The 22,451-nt window shown below is 40.9% G+C and overlaps 2 protein-coding genes and 1 long non-coding RNA gene across 6 annotated transcripts in view; 1 reads left to right on the forward strand and 2 right to left on the reverse strand.

The window, feature by feature from the left end:
- Nucleotides 1–5,545, reverse strand: part of unc79 (unc-79 homolog, NALCN channel complex subunit) — a 45,244-nt gene extending 39,699 nt beyond the window's left edge. For both annotated transcript variants that reach the window (XM_077555400.1, XM_077555399.1), the window contains exons 1-2: nucleotides 5,410–5,545; nucleotides 2,236–2,356 (exon numbers count right to left, since the gene is read on the reverse strand). In XM_077555400.1, the coding sequence (XP_077411526.1) occupies nucleotides 2,236–2,356; nucleotides 5,410–5,431 (143 nt within the window). In that variant the 5' untranslated portion in view covers nucleotides 5,432–5,545. The remainder of the gene's footprint in view (nucleotides 1–2,235; nucleotides 2,357–5,409) is intronic.
- Nucleotides 5,546–7,415: 1,870 nt separating this feature from the next.
- On the reverse strand, nucleotides 7,416–8,309 carry LOC144042324 (uncharacterized). Its single transcript, XR_013290805.1, has 2 exons — nucleotides 8,162–8,309; nucleotides 7,416–7,638 (listed from the first exon to the last, which is right to left on the reverse strand). It is a non-coding gene; the product is annotated as an uncharacterized LOC144042324 (long non-coding RNA).
- Nucleotides 8,310–10,262: 1,953 nt separating this feature from the next.
- Nucleotides 10,263–22,451, forward strand: part of btbd7 (BTB (POZ) domain containing 7) — a 28,877-nt gene continuing 16,688 nt past the window's right edge. For 2 of the 3 annotated variants that reach the window (XM_077555401.1, XM_077555403.1), the window contains exons 1-2: nucleotides 10,263–10,621; nucleotides 18,592–18,830. In XM_077555401.1, the coding sequence (XP_077411527.1) occupies nucleotides 18,749–18,830 (82 nt within the window). In that variant the 5' untranslated portion in view covers nucleotides 10,263–10,621; nucleotides 18,592–18,748. The remainder of the gene's footprint in view (nucleotides 10,622–18,591; nucleotides 18,831–22,451) is intronic. The other variant, XM_077555402.1, reaches the window with a different exon arrangement.

A 22,451-nucleotide genomic window follows, 5' to 3' on the forward strand; every position in this document is an offset into this window, starting at 1 on the left:
GAGGTTAGATCAAGTGCTCCTATTTCACAGCACATGTTTATTGCACCAGAGAAATAATGTCCGTATGCATACAATATGATACTGCACCAGTATCATCGGGAGAAATAATGAGATCCAACAGGCATATGGATTCAGGTTTCTAAAATAAATGCCACTAGTCTACGGTAGAGGAGAAACTAGAATGACAAAGGAATAGGTTGTATCAAGGGGGGATGACTGGTAACAATTATGTTTGTGAGCTAATGCAGGATGGACAATTGTGTTTGCTGTCCCCTGGGGGAAGGTGGTGGACATATTGCATCTTAAGGGGAAAAACAAAAGAAAAACTTGTCGGGTTGAGTGTGGAGCATCTAGGGTGGAGGAGGGGGGAGGGGGCCAGAGAGCATTGCTCTTTTACTGCACATTATATGAAGAACTACAGCTGTTCTATTGGCAAGGAATTGAACCCAGATTATAAAGGCTGATGCATCGTTGTTAAAAGGCCACTTTGGTAAAAGAAACATTTGGATAGTAAGTCAGAATGGGGGAATAATTTACACTTTTTACACATTAAATGTTTGAGCTTTAACAGCGGAACGCAACATTTTATGACTTATCACCTCAAAGTTGGTAAGTCGCATACAGTGGATATTGAAAGTAAACACACCCCTATAAAAATTTTAATATTTTTCTGATGGAAAAAAAGCAAGAACAATAAACAAAAAAACTAAACTCTTTTATTCAGGGAAAAAAGTTAATAATAACCAGTATGATTCAATTAGAAAATGAAATTTAAAAAAAAAAATGCGGGAAATATAAAACATAAAATGAGACCGTTACAAAAATGAAAAGGAAAAAAAAGTATAATAAAAGCATTCCAAGAAATTATGATTTTTGTATTTTATTTATTCTTTATTATTTTGAGTATTTGCTATATTTGTCCACATTTCCTTGCAAAGGTGTTAATATGTTAAAATTTGAAGGTATCTTTTGTCCGCAGCTCTCTTCAGGTCAACGATCCCCATATATGCTTTTTTTTTTCTTTCAGTTCTCCGCTGGACTACTTTTAATTTAGTTTTTTTTTTTTAAGAAAGAAAGAAAGAAAGAAAAGGAGGGTTATTGTCCCCTTTTTTAAATCAGAAAAATCTCTTATTTTAACAGGGGTGCGTTTACTGTATCCACTGTACATCTTTGTAACAGAATCAAGTCAATACACAAACTTTAACTCTGACTTTTTCACTGCCCATTTCTCATTTACAGAATACAGTACATCATTGAATTGAACCATGAACAACACACAGACACACTCGCACGCATACACTGGACTGGTACACGCGGACACAGACATTCTGCGTGTGTCTACACACACAAAAAAGTACAAACATATACACATAAAAACACATGTAGAATGCACTGGTACAGACACGTGACATTGACTGTCAAACCCTAAACTGTCAATTAATAAATAACTGACTATGTGTTGCAATAATTTTAAATATAATATAATATAAAATGGTCAGATATTACTAAAAGAAAAAAATATTTATATTTTTTCATTATTATTATTTTCTAAATCTGCATCTGGGGAAAATAATGTGAGTGTGAAACGTTTTCCTGGAGCCCATTTAATAATGCGACAGGATGAAGCTTGCTGGAAAAAGGACTGAGTATTTTTTTTTTACTTTTCTCACTTAATATGACATTGTTGCTTAAGACAAACTGTCATGGTTTCAGCATCTATTCTGCTATAATGTGTCAAGACTGCACAAGTTTCTCTGTGGAGTCATGTGCAGAAATATCCTGTCATTTGATGAGGAACGAAAAACTGTGAGATTCAGCGCATCTAAAATGGCTTCCCACTTGGTCTGCACCGGAGGAGGATGTTTGTCCTCCGTCTTCCACGGCACCCGTGGGAGCGGGCTGACCCCACAAGTGTAGATCAGCCCTCCGTAGGCCCCTCAGGGAGGGCCACGCCAGGGAAGCGTTCATCCAGCAACTGACCACTGAATCAATAAACATCCTGAAGCTCCACCTCAGCTGTTTTCACATTTAAAGTACTTTTGAGAGCTATGGTGGTCGGCTTCCTTCATTTTTCTCATTCAGTATTTGTTTTATTTGTGAGATGGTGTATTAAAAAGTGTCACAAAAACACTATGCTACAAAAATATATATACGTATATAATCTGACCATGTAGAAGTCTAAATATCAGACATTTTGAAATGTGTTACCTGTTGGTTCCAGAGCAGTGTACTTACCTGAGTAGGGTTTGAGAAAAGTATTTCAGTGTGTTTGCAATGTCAGTTCCGGAGGGCACAGGATAAATATTGTGTTGCACACGGTTGTGATACTCTTGCAAGTATCGTATCTTAGAAGCAACTATAGACAAAATAAAGAGCAAAGTGACAAGCAGATTAACAATTCGAGACACAAACATTGATGTTTACAAAAATACCGTTTGATTTAAAACGTGATACTGCACGTCTCTCCCATCCATGTAACACAGATGTTCCAGTTACAAAATTAAACAGAGGCCATGATTACAATACCCTCTGGCCCTCTTCAAGTGACCTTTTTAAGCTATTTCTATGAGGTCACAAGAAGCCCAAGGGGCGGCGGTTACCTAATGCTTATAAGAGTCAACGTGCTAAAGGATGGTCAAGTCCCAAGGCAAGAACATTTATCCATCCATATATCAATTTTCTGCCTATCCAGGGTCAGGTCGCGGGGGCAGCAGCTTTAGCAAGGAAGCCCAGCATTCCCTCTCCCTAGCCACTTCGTCCAGCTCTTCCGGGGAATGCACTAGGCGTTCCCAGGACACGCTGGGAGAAGTTGTCTCCCAAGCGTGTCCTGGGTTGTCCCCAAAGCCTCTTCACGGTGGGACGTGCCCAGAACATCTCACCGGGGAGGCGACCAGGAAGCATCCCGATAAATTGTCCTCGATGTCCATGCGATATCGTAGAGGCGTGCCAACCAGGATCCTTCAAGGGCAAGCAACTATCCAATTATCTTTCAATTGAGCAATGATGTTCAGCACTGTACAATGCAAAAGTCTTGGGACACCACTATTGTTGTTTTAATGATCATTTGAAACATACTGGAGCTGGAGCTAACTTCAGAAAAAGGCAGAGAATGCCCTTCACTGGTCGCCAGTCAATTACAGGGCATGTTTGTTGATAGACAACAATTCACACTACATTCACACTGTTACTGAGAGAGAACTGAACCCACCTGCCTACACTGAAGACACCGCGTGAACCACCATGGTTAGCGACTAAACAGCAATTTCCAATTGATGCACAAATGTAAGGGTTGCTCACATAAATACAAAACATTTTAGTCTGTTTTAGCTTCTAGATCATTTATCATACAGTATATGGTCATTGTAGCAATGCTAAAACAACAAATCTGATGGCATACTTACTTTTATACTATATTGTAGCTACTGTAGTATATCTGCTGGTGTGAAATATTTACAATATGACGGATTATCATTTGGTCACGAATCAAGTTGTATCTACTGTATAGTACATGTGCCCTGTGGGCCGGAGCTGCAGATAATCAAATGGGATAGGCTTCTGCTCAACTGTGACCGTGAACATGATATGTGGTAGAAAAATGAATGGCTAATAGCTTGACAAACCTTTTTTTTTTCTTGAAAATTTATTTTTGGGGATATGCCTAACACCAACAATGTATAAAGGCATTTATTTATCGTGTTTTACACAAAAATACACAAAGAAGAAACCATATTTCCTTTAATTTTTTTTAGAAATATTTTAAAGCTTTGTGATTAATATTAATTTTGTTACTGTTTGTTTAATAAAACGACCGAAAGAGCACTGGCGGCTGTCTATCCTTGATAACTAGTCGGGGCATTACAATACATTCTAACTAGCAGTGGTAAGATATATTAAATTAGCTAACAATGTTTATGTAGTTATGTCAGCTTGTAGATGTGCTGTACTGTAAACGTCCTTGCGAGACTGATCGTCGCTAAATCCTACGATATAGTGAAAAATTGGTGACATACATGTGTTGTACATATATTGTTTAAAAATACATGATACAGTGAGACTGCTGGAATTTAAAAGTGATATGGTGAGGGATGATTTCAAATACAGTACAAAATTCAAAGGGGACCACAAATGTCTTACTTGTTCCCCAATAATACCACCCTATCTTCCTCCTCCTCTTCCTGCTATTTGGTTTACTGTAGTCTGTAATTATGTTTTGTTAAAAGATATCTGCATCTATTGGAAATTATATAGGAATTAGTTTTTTTTTTTTTTTTAAATAAAATAGACCAGCCATTCAGTAGTTGTCCAAAATTGTCACCATGCCCCTGATGTTTATCTTGTTCAAGACCACAGGTGAGTTGGAGCCTATCCATAGCAGATTGTGGGCGAGAGGTGGAGTATACTCCGGATTGGCTGCCAGTCAATTGAGGCACATATAGACAAACTAATTATTACTGATTTTACAATGCACAGTCCAACATTTTTCATATTACAGTGATTTCCTTGCTTTTTGATAGCTTTAATACTTTCTCTCTAGTTTACAACCGGTTACCTTTTCTTATCAAGCATCTAGTCAGATCGATCGGATGCTACGTATATGCATATACTAATCATAGTCCTATACGGGGCATTCATTTGCGTGCTAACTGTATTAGAAAGTGTTTTCGTAGGCATTTTTAATTTGGCAACAACCGTATTCAGGCACTATACCATAGTTTAGCCTACTTGATTACAGATATAATGATCAATCTGTTTAACATCTGTTTAGCATTCCTATAATGAAAAAAAAAAATAAACAGAAATGAGAGAAGCACACACGACACAACAACTTTTTAACCCAAAAACAAGTTTGACACAATCCACGCCTTGTAAATGACTAATGGCTGGCTCAGAGTGAGTGTGAGGAGAGCACTCAGGATTAATACAGGTTGTTTTTCCACCTGTTCACAGGCAAAAATGGGGGAAGCCTGTCACCAGCCTGATCCCAGCATATTAATGAGCAATCTTCTTGCCACCATATTGCTATTGGAGGAAAAATCCACCGAATCGACCTTGACAGTAGCATCTCAAATTTATTTGTCCGCATTTATGTGTGAATTTGTCAAATTAGCTGTCAGTTAAAAAGCTATGCAAACGATCGACGGACTTGTCTTAAGATGCAAAGAAATGCGGAGGAGGCGTGAGGAAGGAGGGGACACACGAACACAAACGTGCGCACACGGACACACACAGACACATCGAGTCCTCCAGCCTTCCTCTGCAGTAAGAACGTGTTGCAAGCTGCCTTGGCAACCGAGCTCTCATCATCACCAAGGACAGCTCCCATCGTCCTCTCTCTCAAACAAAAATAAAAAAATAAAAATCTAATATATGACATGACAGAAACATATAAACATACATATATATACTCACACTGCTCTGCCTTGGTAGACATTGCGGAGACACTTGTGGATACATAAAAGGCACGCTGTCAATTTAATTTGGATATTTTTTGCACCCTCTTCAGTGTTCTGTTTGTCCCTCACTGGTGGAAAAGTGAACACACTCTCTCTCTTTCTCTCTCTCTCTCTCTCTCTCTCGCTCTCTCTCTCTCTCTCCCTCTTTCTCTCAGCTTGATCGTACCACTGCGCGCAAAGGATTTGTGCACTATTTCGGTTCCCTCGTTCTCTGCGCGATGCTTTTAGTCATATTAAAATAGCGAGACTTAATTCAGCAAATTGTTATTGTTTGGATAAGAATAACTACATGCCTTCCATGGAAGGGAAAAAAAAGACGGAAGAAGCTTGTTGTGCAGATGCTGCAAACAAACACACCTTTCCAAATGGACTCACCCTGCTTTGACAAATTGCCATTCAGGAAATCGAACGTCGCCTTGAACACAATTTCAAATAATCCCACAAGGGACATTCTCAAAACTTGTAACCTTTCTTATTTTCCTTTTTCCTTTTTCTTGTGTCTTCTGCATACAGTAGGCAAATGTGCAACAGATGGCTGGCAACTTGACACAATAGTATATATTTTTTTTATAATATATAACATGTTTTTAATAGTTTATTTTAACCATTAGTGCTCCTACATTATTGATCTCAGAAATAATTGGGTTTTATGTACATATATCAAAGAGATGTTAAATTTCAATTTAGGTGCTGCAGAATGAGGCTTAAAGTACAACATAAACAGACTTGAGGGTTTTACCATAGCACTGACTGAGAGCCAAGGATTTTTTGGAGTATTTCCATCTCATATCCAGCTGATGAGAAGCAACATCCTGTCACTACATGTGGGGAGAAAACATTATATGCCACTGTTATGCAAAAAGATTATACAGCAAATAAATACAGACACACTAAGATAACGTAAGATACATGTTTATTATTGTGATTTCCAGTGGTATACATAACGGCCTTCATCATATTAAAAGTTTATTTGAATAGGAATGTATACATATTAAGTTTTGGGCTATAGCCAACAATTTAAATCTCAGCATTATAATTGCAATAATTGTAAGAGCAAAACCTTAGGCTATTCTTGATACATCTATTGTAATGTTGTAGCCTATTGGTGTTTATACATCACAATATTTGATCATCAACATTTTTGTACATCTTCCTTCTAAACGATTTAAATTCAGGTGTTAGGATTTGAATAGCCTTCTTGTGTTGTGAAAAAAGATGATTTATTTCACCACCGATCAAGAAGTCCATCTGTGTTCGATCATACATTTGTGGACTACTAAGAATGGTAAACCAGGTAGAAATCAACACATCTGTGTTTGAAAATGTTACACAAATTTAAGGTTGATATTACGTTGTTCTTGTAGCGTTTGACTCACAAATACAGTTCCATGGCATTAACGATGCTGCAATTGAAAGTTGGAAACAGTAATTCCATACAAAAATAAAATACTAAATACACATTTAGAATATTTATATTTTTGCCAGATACAGGTAAATTGATTCACAATGATCAACTGGTGAACTGATGGTGCTCTTTTTCTTTATAAGACCACTTTTTTTTTTTAAATACAAAGAACAATTGCTCGTAAATCATGTTTGACAAAAATAACCTCAAACATTAAGAGAAGTACAATGTGTTGGATAAAAAAAAAAAAAGGAATATTATCCAAGGGCCAAGTCAGTGGCCTGATCTGAACTTAGCTGAGTTTTTCAATTACTAAAGACAAGAAAGCAGAAAATATGTGGATGCAGTGAATGGCTGGAAAATTAGAATTTGGTGAAATCCAAGCGCTCCAGACTTCAGTCAATCTATTTAAAACTAAAGATCTATAATCTAAGTGTAACTGTTTATATTAAAATCACATCACAATGTCCAAATACTGAGCCCCTGATGAAGATAATCTGTATGAAATAGCTGAACATAATTGAAACATTTTAAATGAGGGCTTCAAACACACAATGATTGTCTTATTTGTAATTTTTTTATTTATTTTTTTTACTTGTATAGGCCCAAAATCATAATAACTCTTACATTGTCCAAATACTTCTGGTTCTAATCACTAGAAGCTCCACAGTCATGGTGTTGTGCAGATGTTTCCTGCCGGTAGTCTGGAAGATGGTGCAAGATCCATCCAGCTGGAGCCAGCAGAGTCACGGCAAACAGACATAAGACGAACACAGATTGCTGTGAAGAAGTCAATTAAAAAAAAGAAGAAGAACATTTTCACTTAAGTAGAGTCCATGTCATGAGTTAAACACCTTCCCGAAGGATAACAATACATGCCTAATGGTTTTAACAGGCCAGACTACAGCACGTCAGTTTCACCGATTCCTCAAGTTACATTCCCACATTCACTTTCCAATCTTAATAATTTCGCTCATGCCACATCACTCCTGAATATTGCTAACATGGACCAGGCATGTGGACGTCCCTAAGGACAGATCAACGCATTTATTGTGGCATAAACAAGCGGTCGCTCTGTTTCACTTCCATCAGGATCTCTTAGCCTTCAACTGACTTATGGATAAGAAATGAATAAAACATCTCCTCTGCTCCGCTCGTGAGCTGGGAAGCACACTTCGCTTGACTTCCTTGCATCACGGACCATAAAGTGCTCTATGACAGACTGACTTTGTTTGGATGACAACTTTAAATGTGTTTACCACTAAAGTAATATCTATTTAAAAAACAATAGTATGAGTCCTACCACTGGCCCGATTTTGTCCTTAGGTGGCTTGTGCTGGATGATTGACCTGTGATCCTGCTGGAAGGTTTTCATCACTTTGGAGCCCCTTAGTGAACATGCCTTAAGAGCGGAGAACATATTTTCTGCTCGGCTCTACTTGGGACAAAGTGTTGCTCTTGACATTCTTCCCCACTTTCCGTGAGATTATGAAGACACACTTTGATGAAATTCCCAACCCTCATCCTGGGAGGAGTCAATTCCACAGCCTTGTGTAAATAAATATACAGGCCAATTTCTCATCAAGACAAGATGAGGACATAGGATAAGATGATAAGAATAAATAAATAGAATAAGGTTAGAAATGGTCATGTTAGACTACACTTAAAAACAACATTGATATTGGGATAAAATGTTTCCTGATTTGTTTGAGTAAATGTCTATTAATCATGATAATGTTTTTCTTGCGAGCGTGTCATCATCATGAGAAAAAAAAAATCTGAATCAGTTTTATTGGTCAAAGACACAAGGAATTTGTCTCCAGTAGTTGGGCCTAGAGCCATTGAGCAATAAAAGTAACCAGTAGTGTGATACTGATCAACAAGAAAATTGTTAAATTGGGTGTATCAAACTTTTCATAAACGTAATATCAAAACCCCACATGAAAATTAAAATGGAGGGATATATTTTTGATATCTATGAATATTTTTTTACAGTATCAGCCCTCTGGACTAACTCGTGCAGCAAGAAAGCAACTGCTATAATTCTGGATCATAATCAGATTTGGAATTTAGTATAATTTTATTGTGATTATAAAACAGTAAAAGTATTTTATCTATAAAATTCAGTAATTCTCATCAAATGGATTGACCTTGGAGTTAATATTTTACCTATACAGTATTGTGTGTCCTCTATTGCCCTCAACAGGACATCAGAAGAACTACAGCCCATTGCAATAAATGACGTGGCTATTAACATCCTCCATTAACGTCTACTAAATTAAAAACCTAATGTAAGGGTGTAAGAAAATGTCTAGGTCTGATGTAAAAAATATATTTCAAACTCAAACTCACAATGTTGCCCTTAAATGTGGGACTTCTCGTCACTTCAGTACATATACGAAGAGAATGAGATCCTGCGGCATTTGCATGGAGTGCATACATTTGCATCATTCAGTGCGCGAGAAAAGGCAAGAGTTGCGGCATCTCAACGCATGGCTTCTTCACCATGACAATGCACCTGATCACAATGCTCTGAGCATCCAACAGTTCCTGTCAAAAAAGAAAATCGCTGGGCTGAAGCAACCTGGCCGACCTGGGTCTGTGTGATTTATTTCCTCTTTCCCAAGATAAATGGATTAAGGGAACCCATTTTGAAGCCCTGGATGACATCAAGATGGTCATGATGATGGAGCTGCGGAGGACCACGGAATAAATCTTCAAGAAGTGCATGAAGGTGTGCTAGAAAAAACTGTGAAAGTGTGTTACACTCGAATGAGGATTATCTGTACTTGGAAGGAGATAACTTGTACTTTGTAATCTTGCTGTTAGCAGTCTGCATGCTTCTAATTTTAAGGTTAAAGCTTACACTTGTTTTAAATGATAGAATGTAAGGGTTTGTCATAAGAATGCATGATTATTGCTCAGTGTCACTCATTTCCATCACATCAATAAGCACAATTATTTGTACTGTATTTTAATTATATATGTAGCACTGTAACCAATGTATGCTATAATGAGTTTTAAACTCATTGCATTGTTACACAACTGGTCGCGAGAGGGCGCTCGTTATTGTATTTTTGCCCAACCTGCGCGAGTTCTTTGGTCCTGACCGCGTACTGGCCCGTCACTAGTCGACGTTGATGGGTCTGTCAAGTGGACCCAAATATAAGGAAGAAAGAGGATTTCCAAAATAAGATTAACGTAAACGACGTAGCAGTAACCTTCCCTCCACAAATTTTGCTATTATTCGCTGCATTAATGCTCCGAAGAGACTTATGTAATTCATATTTGAAATAATTATGATTCACAGGCCTAACTTTTCTACCAATCAAACACGATGCATAGGTGACAACGCTTTAGTTTGAAAGTCACAACCGGAAGCTGTATGTGATGTTGATGGCGAACTCGAAGGAGGGCAGCACTGGGCCATAACAACCACCCAAGAAGGCGTTGAGCTACTACGAAGGAAATACGGTGGCAAAACTGAGAACAAAACCCATCCAAGATTGTTTTTTAGTCGCGGTTAACGTCGGCGGTCCACCCGAAAGTCGTTCCAAGTGGAACCGGAGTGCTCACTGGCGATCAAATGCGGACGCTGACGTCGAGTCGTGCGTAACGAGCGGAGTTGGAAAAAGAAGGTGTTGAGCTGCAATTTTTTTTTCTCTCCCTATGCCAGGGACAACTTGAGTCGGAGTGCTGCATTTTTCATAAGAGGCGAGACGAAGATAAAGATACCAGCCACCAACGACTACCACTCCCTCTGGTAATATTTACATATTATTTGTCTTGTAACGGTTACATGGCATCGCGCTCGCGGTATCAAATCGCTGTTTGCGAGGAGCGAAGTAGATAGCTTACCTTTAGCCTCCTGCTCGAGATATGCTACTAATAACACGAAAGCGGTCGGGGGAGCCCTTTCTTTCGTTAGCGTCGTTTCCCAACAACTCTTCCGAATTCGAGCCAGCTGCCGACTCGAGGCGCTTGGCTTTTGCCGTTAAAGCACTTTGAAGCGAGGATTCCGCTGAGAAGCCTTACAACCCCCCCTTCATCCGCCTCCTCCTCACCCTCACAGTAGCCCACCGAGCGTTCTAGCTCAGCGTTGACGTTAAGCTAACAAAGCCACAGTGAACCATTGGAATCAATATACACCTACTAATTGGTTATAATCTTTTTGTAGTCAATTGCTTTATCATTATCGTAGCACAGTTGAGCTTTGAGGGTCAAGCTACGTGTTGCTCTGCTTTCCCTAAACTGAGGGCTGTTAACAACATAATTTATGATCTGATTGATGCAGATAACAGTTTATTGCTATTTTATAGTGTTACTTTTTTCCCCTTTTTTATTTTTATTTTTTTTTACAACTGCCAGGTCACGTTGGTAGTTATTTCATTATAGGATTAATGTTTTTCTTAAGGAATGTGCCTTTGCTATCATGCACAGTGTAAAATGTAAGGCCCAGGGGCCAAATCTGGCCCATTGTGACATTTTATGTGGCCCACCAAGCTTGCCTCAATTTTTTCTTTACTTCTCAAGTATTCATGAACGTGATACTATCCAATTGTCATATACTGGGGTGAGTGTTATGGTTCCCAGGCAGGAAATATACAATAAGGAACAAAATTGTTAGAGCATCGTATTGTAATCGTACACCTATGCCATGTCAACAAGGGTATGGGTAAAGCCCATTTCTCACTGAGGGGTGAATGTTTCCAATTGGTGGCATAGGTAGCTAATGTGTGCTTCTGTCAGGGTTTGTTCAAGGTTTGCCTAGCGCATAGGTGGGCAAATCTGGTCCTCGAGGGGCGGAGTCCTGGAGGTTTTCGAGGTTTCCCTTTTCCAACAAAAGCTGGTTCCAATCAACAGGATCGTTATCAGGGTTATGCAGAGCTTGCTGATGTGCTGATCATATATCAGCTGTGTTGGAGAAGGGAAATGTCCAAAACCTGCAGGACTCCGGCCCTCGAGGACCCAGTGTGCCCCTGGCCTAGAGTTTTAATGGCTTTGCTCATTGCAAGTGTTCAAAATGTCCTTGCAACAAGGAAAAACATTAGGACTGTTTAGAGAACGTTTCGGAAACGTTGCGACCTTCAGCACCTTGAAATCAACACTCGCTGCTGTCGTAAATGTTGACCCCTCAATTGCATATGGGGCTTAAATATTCAGTGTCAGCAAACGTTTTGCGTTTTTACTTTTTAGGTTCTGTCCACACGTAACTTGCATTTTGGTACCTCAAGTACAATGGATCATTTTTTAAACCAGGTTCCAGAATGACTACATTTGACGCTACTGTTGCGTGTGTACAACACATCTTTCCTGAGTCAATGATGTGTTTGTCCTAGTTCTCACATGCACCACCGCCGCCGACGTCAACAATAACAATGGTGGACAGGATACCGGGTTGTTTGTCTAGGCGGTGCTATAAGCTTTCATTCCAACGCAGAAATTCTACCTCGTTGTCAGTCCACACAAATGTCTTCTTTCTTGTTCACTTCGAATTCCCCGCCATCCACACACTTCTTATTCTGTTTTTGGTGGCCTCCTGTGGCAGCATTACAGCCTGGCATATATGCTACAATGTTTCGGCATCTGTTTGTGGGCATACACGTTTCCTGGAACAAATTTGTGTTTGCTGGAAACTTTTTAAAAATGAAAACAAAGTATGTCTGCTCTGTTTCTGTGCAGACATGCACCTTTTTTAAAACGAAAATCTGTTGCTTCATTTTAAATATGGCATCTGTTCCTGTTTACCCAAGAGAAAAGCAGCTTGTTCTCTTACTGTACCCATTGTGAACCGAACAGTGAGTTTAAAACCAATGTACGCGCCGAACTGTTATTTTTGGTGCCGTTCCACCCCTTTGTGGTATAATCATCCCCCTGATGGCTACCATAGCTACAATGTGGCCTATGATGAAAACAAATTTGACGCCAGTTTCTAAACGTCGTCGTGAATAATTTTTTCCAGGTTGGTGTCAATTTCTGCTAGACGTGTGACTGGTGCTGTCATCCATGTAAAGGGGCGTGAATCCCAGAGCGTGCACACACTGGATAATCCTGTGACTAAACTCAACATTCAGCATGTACTGGAGGATAAAGCCGTTAGAATGTTTGTTGAGGCGGAAAGGTGCTTTTAAATGACATGTCAATATGGAGGTTCTCCTTTTGAGCAGGTTGAGGATTTGAGTCAGCGGTCTCCTGCCATACAATGACATGTCATTATCGGAGTGACATGCACTCAGAAGTCCATGACTGCCGTAAAAGCCTGTGTTTGCTTGCAAGTACTTGCCCCGGGGCGAGTCAGACTTTGGCCCGACTGATATTCTGTGGTTGTGTAACAAGGCCTAAACAAGATACATTGACATTTCACTTACAAGAAGCATGCATTGTTTTTTGGAGCTGTCTGTCATCCGTTGGACATTGGCTGGCAGACTGTTTGTGCAGTCATCAGAGTAAGTCTTTTCTCCTCGTGGTTTGCAAAGTCACCAAGGCTGAATGGTATATGGCATGGTTAAAGTGATACCATTCAAATTTTTGGCCCTCAAGTGGCACAATTCACCAATAGAAAAAGCCGCATGGAATCAGATATCCGTAGATCGGAATCAGGCCTCTTCCAAATGTGGATACAAATCTGATACATATCAAATATCTGCCAATGCGAGCGCAGCATAAGTGGAGAGATCCAAAATACCCTGTCAATGGCAACATGACCATGTCGACAAAATACCCTGTTACCCTGCTGTGTGACGGTTCATCTTTCGCAGCCTTGCTGTGTACTGTATTGTTGGAATTTTTAAGTGATAGTTTTTTATTCAAGTCCAAATTTACAGTTGTGTGCCATCAGTGTTAGTAATTATGAGTTAACAAAAACAAACCACATAACTTAAACTAAAATTAAATACAAATTCTCATTTATAAAATACAGTTAAAAAGAGAATGCCTGAGATAACTAATTGAAGCTACATTTTACGCCTTCTCAGCCTCTAATGTGTTGCTGCGTGCGTCTCTCTGAGCCATGGCACACCTCTTGCACAGAGCTTAATGTACCAGTGGAGAGCATCGAACATTTTTGCTGTCCCCTGCTGCAATTGCACAGATTTTGTAGTAAATTTTAACCATAAACCAAATTGTTCACTGAGGTTTCACTTTCGTTTGTTCTGGTAACCTTCACATTTTGTTCTCCAGTGTGGACAATTTATTTTCCTTATTTAATGATTGACACACCTTTCACTTTGAATATGCCATTATTAGACCGTATTAATTCACCTGTGCTTTTACTGTGATTTAGATTGATCACGGGTGTGTTTATTTGTATAAGTGCATTTGTATACAGCATTAATCGGTGTATTTAGCTGGCGTCAGGCCTGCAACAACTGTTGAATGTGCACTTGCATTGCCACACATTAAATCAATTTAAGTCAGGTTTTTATCCATATTTGGGAGAGGCCTGATTTTGATATGAGGATATTCAATTTCATGTGCTTATTTTCTGTCTTCGCTGCGCTGACTCATTTGAATTGTGCCCCCCAAAAAATGGTGTCACTTGAACCGTGTGTCAATCTATCATTGGAGTCAAAACATCAGGTGCCTTTTATGAATGGCACACTAAGAACAAGCTCTAAACAATTCTGTACGTAGACTCAGAGTGACAGAACATCATGAGATCCAGTCTTACAGTCTGAAAGGAAATCAGCTGACAAAATCCGCATGTGTAGTGGTGCTTGACCCAGTGTAATCCACAGGCTGCCCACCATGAGTCATCGCTCTGGACACATTGTATTTGCTTGTCTCTCATGTCTGTGTGTGCGTTGTTTATTCTAGCCCGCTTCTAATTCCTCCCGTTTCCTGTATCTCTTATGACGACGGATCCTACCATCAGGCAGATGGCCCAATTCGCCGGTATACTGAATGACCTAATTGGCAAATGCAGCCCTGAGATACATAATCTCTTCTGCTTGAATTAAATGTCAAGATACATTATTTGTTGTAAATAATCATTTTCAGACTCAGTCGGTGGTAAATGGTACTTCATTTACACTTATATAGTGCTTTTCCACCTTACAGGGCCCTCAAAGCGATTTACCTTTTGACTACTCGTTCACCTCCTGATGGCGCAGCATCAGGAGCAACTGGGTGTTCAGTATCATGCTCAATGACACTTCTACATGGTTACAATGGCCTGGGATCGAACCCACAACCTCAGGGTTTCGAGACGACCACTCTGCCACTGACTCACACCGCCCCCGAGTGAATTTAGATAACTTCCCGTAGAACCCTTGATCCTTAACTATGTCATCAGGGAGGCTTATTATTCTTTCTCTTTTACTGTGGAATGAGGGCAGACATTGGTATAGGAAGTTCACAGTGACAGAATTGTGGTTTCCGCTTACAGCTGCACTGCTTATTATGATCCTTTCAGGGTGCCTATGATTGTATCAAATATCCAGCAGTCTATAATCTCCGAAAAATAAGATTTGTTCGTATCTATTTTGGTATGGTAGAGGTGGTGTAGTCATCTTTTAATTTTCAAGAAAGTTAATGGAACATTTACTTATTGATAGGTAGCGCCAAACAGATCTCCCGTTCTGGTAACGATTGTTTTTTTTCTTTTATGAATACTGTCAAATGATCATCAACACAGACGTAGTGAGGACGGAATATGACAACTTCCATGGTTGTCGTCTTTATCACTTGTATCAATCTGTAGTGACGTAAAAAGAACACACTTTCAAGGTGATGCTCACTGAGCTGAAATCACAGAATCTGCCATTGTTTGTGACGTCTGTATGAATCCAATGCTTTGTATTGACTCCAGAGGCTATTTTTTTCCCCCAAATAACTTTGCTTGAATATGTGAATGATTGTTTATTTGTGTGCCCTGTGATTGGCTGACGGTCAGTTCCAGTTACTTACAAGGCCTTTTGCTCAAAGTAATCTGGGAGAGACTCCAGCTCAACCCCGGCCGTCCCTAGTGAGGATAAGTGGTATAGAGCTCAGGATCATTCAACTTTAGAAGTTCCACAGTGGTTATTCACATTAATTCAACTGTGGTTAAAGGGGATGACCTGAATTAGGTCAGATTTGAAATCCCAACTACTGCTGAAATTTGGGAATTGCAGATAAGGAAGAAGACCCGGAAACATACCTTTTTGGTCTGGTCGGGAAAATCCACATAAATGATTAATATACGTGACATGGGTCCGATTTTAAATAATACATCAATCGTGTCCTTTGTATGGAATTGTTCAGTTGAAGAGTGGCTCGTTTTAATTGAAAGGATTCTGAGGAGTGCAGTGAAGCGAGTGCCTAGAAAGGTTGCATATGTCCAAGTGTGTATAAAAGGGATGTGTGGAGGGGGGCAGGTAGTGTCTGCTGTCACCTCTCATTAGGGACGTGTAGTCCAGCGCTGCCTACCCCCAACACCTCCACTCCTCGATGCCACTGCCCTCGTCTCGCTCTGAGTCAGGGCTCAGCACAGCGACAACACTGTTTCAGCCTTGAATGCAGGAAAAGCGTCTTAATTCTCAGCTTAATAGAACATGTCAGGGGGGTGCTTTTTGTTTAATGGTGTGAGCCCGCTCCTGTGAAGAACAGTAGCTGTGCTCGGTGGCGCTTTAACGTTTCGTCTGCACTGCAGTGCAAATTAAATTTGCTTCACTCGTTCGTGCGAGTTAAAGCTGGCAGTGTTGAATCGTTGTTGGTTGCTTTGTTTTATCCTCCTTTGAGAATCCCCACCCCCTTTTGTAAACAATATGTATATCTCACGGGGTTCCTCTCATCTCCTCCATATTCAAATTCAGTTTCTAATTTTGTCCAAAATGAATTCCCTGTGCAGATATATAAAGAAAGCCTGATGAAAAAAAGATCAACCAATGTTTTTGTCGGAGCCTTCCACTGTGACTGCATGTTAAATAGTGTGAAGAAAGAAAGCAGTGAACGCTCTGTACGTGATGGGCGGCTCCACAAGCGCTGACGCCGTGTTCAATTGCTATGGCAGTCAGAGAGAAAACACATCCTCCATCAGCAAAGTTCTCTATTTAGTCTCATTGAGGAATACTTTTAATTATATCTGTCTGTTGACAGTAATTATGTTTGTAATGAAATCTACTTGGCCAACGTCCCAGATGATCCAAATGCCACTCAAATTGAAGCAGGAGTCGTAAAGTAACCGATAATTGGGCCTAGCAGTAAAAAATAGGTGACGACAACCGTTAGCAAAACATGTTGCAACCAGGTGTGTGATACGGACGAAATAAGTAGTTCTATATCCAGATACCGATATATTATTTTTCCTTTAAATGACTTGAACATTTTAATTATTGGCGTTTTTCTCTGATATTTTCTCCGTTTATTTTATATACCAATATTCTATAGACCACACAATAAAGTAAAAGATAAATACAAATAAAAGAATGCACAAATGCACAATGTCCAAATAGATATCATAGAAAACATCTGGTAGTATAAACACTTTTCAAGGAATGTAGTGTAGTGCAAATAATTGGAATAAATACAACACAGTTGCTCCAGTAACATTCAAGTATGCCTACCGTTATTCAAAGTAAATGAACTGTTTCAGAGGTTGGTTGTTAGGAGCACAGGATTGCAAGCTTGTTCTGAAGGTCTGACTGTCGTGTATCAGTCTGAACATACGAAGTTGTGTGGGTGGAGATTGTTTACAAGTAGATAGAAGAATACCGTGTTGGCTCCGTTTTCTGAGTTGTAAATGAAAAAAGGAATCCTGACAAGGCAAGCATATTCTTTAGCGAAGGAAAAGAAACTACAGCAGTCCACAAGCCAGCGGTTGGGGATCTCTGACAGATGTCATCTGTTGTTTGTAAATTGGTACTACGAAATTACTAAAAAAGATTTTTATGGTTTGAAAAGATTTCAACATTATACATTGACAATTAAAAAAACATTAAATAAATGGTCAAAAGTTGAATTTGGATCGTCATTGCCACAAAAGCAAACATTCGAGAAGAGGCAGCCAGCAAAGTGTTGTTATTTTGCTACATGCAACCTAAGATCTATTGTACAATGTCCAATAACACTGGACCCCAGTCTGCTCTTATTTATGATTAATTAGAAATAGATTTTCAGTAAAACCCTAATAAACATAACCCATATGTTATGACCACTAGCAGCGGTCTGTTTTCCTTGTTCATAGTCAATGTTGAGTCATTGTACTGTTGAGAAATATGATAACATGCTTTGAAGGGAATGTTTGTTTTAAGGTAATCCAATTATTACCGCCCGACAAACCAAAAGACACCACGTGCAGAAAGAACTAAATTGCATCATGCTCATTGCCTCATTGGCAACTTGCGAATGGCTTCTGGTTTTGCTTTAACCACATTTGTGTTTTTATGCTTACATCGGAAAACCTACTAAAAGTCTGCTTTTCATTTGTCGTCGGTTCTCATTGCAACACTTTCATTGAGGCCCATCATTCCTTTTAAAAACCTTTTTATTGTTATTTTTAGCGTTCCAACAGATCAATGTGGCTGAAAGGGTGTGAAAGATAATTTTAAATGTCCCTTTGTGCAGGCTTCTTCTAAACATTGATGACTGTATCGCTTTGTTATCTTTTGAAATGGTCAGCTCATTATGTTGTTATCCCTGCATGGGTGTTTTGTTTACTCTTCTACTTTTTTAAATTCAATCATCTTCTTGGATACAAGCGTCTCCCTCACGTCTGCCTCCTCCTCCTCTCCTCTCTCATCTTCCTTCTTCCAGACGTTTTAGACATGGCAGGCGGGGCCCGGGGCTCTGGGAACTGTTCAGAGGATCCGTGGCGGACACGCGACTGAGGACTTGAAGCGAGCGCCGTCGCCTGAGCAGAATGACTCAGCAAGAGGGGGGACCCCCACGTAGCAAGTGAAGAGACGAGAGGATGGGTGCCAATGGATCCAGCTATCCACACTCATGCTCCCCGCGCATAGGAGCCAATGCACAGACGCAGCAGACCTTTATTGGTAAATATAATGCACATACATTTGCACTATTTTACTTGGCACAGTAATATTTTATATACAGTGGAATATTATTGGGCTAACACAACTGGGTGTGGGTTGGTCTTGTATTTCAAAACTATTCTTCCCTTAGGAAACAATGGTAATAGATAACACTCGTGTTTTTAGAATTGTAAATTTTGTAGGATGCTTGAATTTGGGGAGTTTGCTGTATTTTCAATGTTTAAACACAAATATTTCAATGTTTACATAGATATAATTACGCCAGTGTTATCCCCATCTCTTTTAAATAATTCAGGATTGCAACTAACACATCTTCCACCTATAACCTCACGTGAAACCCGAGTCGGCCAGAGACAAAGGCCATTGTCATGCACACCTATTTTTCCACCTCCAGCTGTTATTAAATGTTACCCAATCTCCTGAATGATCCCCATAGTCCGTAGTTGTTCAACTAAATAAGATTCCATGATTCACATTTCTGCCATGACCACTCGTCCATTATAGTTTGCAGTTGTTTTTTTTTTGTGGGAGATCATTGCATAGTAATTTCTCTTGTAAGCATCAACACTCCGACTGTGACCTGATCCATGTCTTTCCCCTACTTCCAATTACAGTTGTTTTCTCCTATAGAGGGAGGATCATTTAAATGTTTACTTTTGGAGAAAAATGGTAAATCACTGATATTTCACAAAACAATTAGTAATCAAAATGTCACCCTTCTGGGTTCAAGAAACACTAAACAGAAGCAGGAAAGAAAACTATTGCAGTCATTCTTTTTTTCTTTTTTTTTTAAGAGTGGAATTGAACCAATTATGGAAAAATTATTTCCCTTTCTAAAAGTGCTCACACCTTGGTGAGGTATTGCACCACGAGATTTTGGACACTTTTGAATCCATTGATTGATAGGATGCACGGCGATGGCATAATTTCACAAGATGATAATGCAACTTGCCAAACCGGAAAAAATCTTTATTCAATAACGATCTATAATATTAATGTCATTGCCTATAGTTGAATTCTGGCACCAGATGGATAAAGAATGTGGTTTATTGACTCAGACTGCAATCTAGCAGCCAACACTAAGTGCAAGACGTTGCCCTTTGGTTTAATATGTTGCATTCTTTGTTAGACTTATTGGAATGTTACATTTTGATGTCACCATGTTTTCTCTGTTGCCTACACACGCAGTAGTTGAAGCGGCATTCACATCAGGGTTTGCCATTCCCAGCTGTACCATAGTGCGCTAAACGGAACTGTATCACTGTGGAAACAAGGCTCTTGACTTTGAAGTATTGCTGTTCTTCTCTTTTTGGAGCGCCACACAATCACATTTGCTATTTTGAGGGACTTTTTGATGTGTCTTATGTTTCGTTTGAGCTCCCTGCTAAAAAAAAAAAAAAAAGTATGAGGAACTCATTATCATAGGAAGACATGTAATTGTGCAACGCTGAAATCCCCGTTTGCCTAAGGCCTTAATTTCTTGGCCCAGCCCGATCTTGCTGAGGGTTCACGTAAGGAAACCCTGTCTATAGAGTTGCTCACTTAAGCTGGTCTGGCTTGCAGATGATACACTGCATTGCAATTATTACTATTTGGGTCATGCTGATTGATGTTGGGAAGGGAGGATCTCCTTGGCAGAGCCTCCTCAGACATGAGTCCCCTCTCATGCCAAAGACAACTGTCAATAGTTTGAATTATGCAGTCTTAGTACTCAAATAGTCTGATAATGGTAGAGCGTGCACTTGACAATGTTCTCTACAATAAAATAGTTTACACATGTGGACAAAATTGTTGGTACCTCCTTGTTAATAAAAGGAAAAACCCGCAGTCAAAATCATTTAATGCTTTTGAATAGGGGTGCACTGATTACAATTTTAAGCCGATCCCCGATCTTGTAAAAAGTCTGAACTGCCAATCCCAATTTTTGCCAATCCAGATTTTTTTTTTCATATACCTTCAGTGTTCCAATCTTATTTGTCTTGTTTATTGGAAAACATTGAACAATATCTTTCAAATAATACCAACGGGTTGATTTAACTGCACATGAAGTAGTTCTCCGTCCGTCCGTCCGTCTTCTTCCGCTTATCCGGGGTCGGGTCGCGGGGGCAGCAGCTTTAGCAGGGAAGCCCAGACTTCCCTCTCCCCAGCCACTTCAGCCAGCTCATCCGAAGGGACCCCAAGGCGTTCCCAGGACAGCCGAGAGACATAGTCTCTCCAGCGTGTCCTGGGTCGTCCCCGGGGCCTCCTGCCAGTAGGACATGCCCGGAACACCTCCCCAGGGAGGCGTCCAGGAGGCATCCGAACCAGATGCCCGAGCCACCTCAACTGGTTCCTCTCAACGTGGAGGAGCAGCGACTCGACGCTGAGTCCCTCTCGGATGACCGAGCTTCTCACCCTATCTCTAAGGGAGAGCCCGGCTACCCTGCGGAGGAAACTCATTTCGGCCGCTTGTATCCGGGATCTTGTTCTTTCGGTCACGACCCACAGCTCGTGACCATAGGTGAGGGCAGGAACGTAGATCGACCGGTAAATCGAGAGCTTTGCCTTTCGGCTCAGGTCCTTCTTCACCACAACGGACCGATACAGCGTCCGCATCACTGCAGACGCTGCACCGATCCGCCTGTCGATCTCCCGCTCTAACCTACCCTCACTCGTGAACAAGACCCCAAGATACTTGAACTCCTCCACTTGGGGCAGGACCTCCTCCCCGACCCGGAGAGGACACTCCACCCTTTTCCGACTGAGGACCATGGTCTCGGATTTGGAGGTGCTGATCCTCATCCCAACCGCTTCACACTCGGCTGCGAACCGCTCCAGTGAGAGCTGGAGGTCACGGCTTGAAGAAGCCAACAGCACCACATCATCTGCAAAAAGCAGAGATGCAATGCTGAGGCCACCAAACCGGACCCCCTCAACGCCTCGGCTACGCCTAGAAATTCTGTCCATAAAAGTTATGAACAGAATCGGTGACAAAGGGCAACCTTGGCGGAGTCCAACCCTCACAGGAAACAAATTCGACTTACTGCCGGCAATGCGGACCAGACTCTGACATCGGTCGTACAGGGACCGAATAGCCCGTATCAGGGGGCTCGGTAACCCATACTCCCGAAGCACCCCCCACAGAACTCCCCGAGGGACACGGTCAAACGCCTTCTCCAAGTCCACAAAGCACATGTGGACTGGTTGGGCGAATTCCCACGCACCCTCGAGGACCCTGCTGAGGGTGTAGAGCTGGTCCACTGTTCCACGGCCGGGACGAAAACCACACTGCTCCTCCTGAATCCGAGATTCGACCTCCCGACGGACCCTCCTCTCCAGCACCCCTGAATAGACCTTACCTGGGAGGCTGAGGAGTGTGATCCCTCTAAAGTTGGAACACACCCTCCGGTCCCCCTTCTTAAAAAGGGGAACCACCACCCCGGTCTGCCAATCCAGAGGCACCGTCCCCGATGTCCACGCGATGCTGCAGAGACGTGTCAACCACGACAGCCCCACAACATCCAGAGCCTTTACGAACTCCGGGCGGATCTCATCCACCCCCGAGGCCCTGCCACCGAGAAGCTTTCCAACCACCTCGGCGACTTCGACCCCAGAGATAGGGGAGCCCACCTCAGAGTCCCC

The sequence above is a fragment of the Vanacampus margaritifer genome, chromosome 1 (assembly GCF_051991255.1).
Source record: "Vanacampus margaritifer isolate UIUO_Vmar chromosome 1, RoL_Vmar_1.0, whole genome shotgun sequence".
In the NCBI taxonomy this organism is placed as follows: domain Eukaryota; kingdom Metazoa; phylum Chordata; class Actinopteri; order Syngnathiformes; family Syngnathidae; genus Vanacampus; species Vanacampus margaritifer.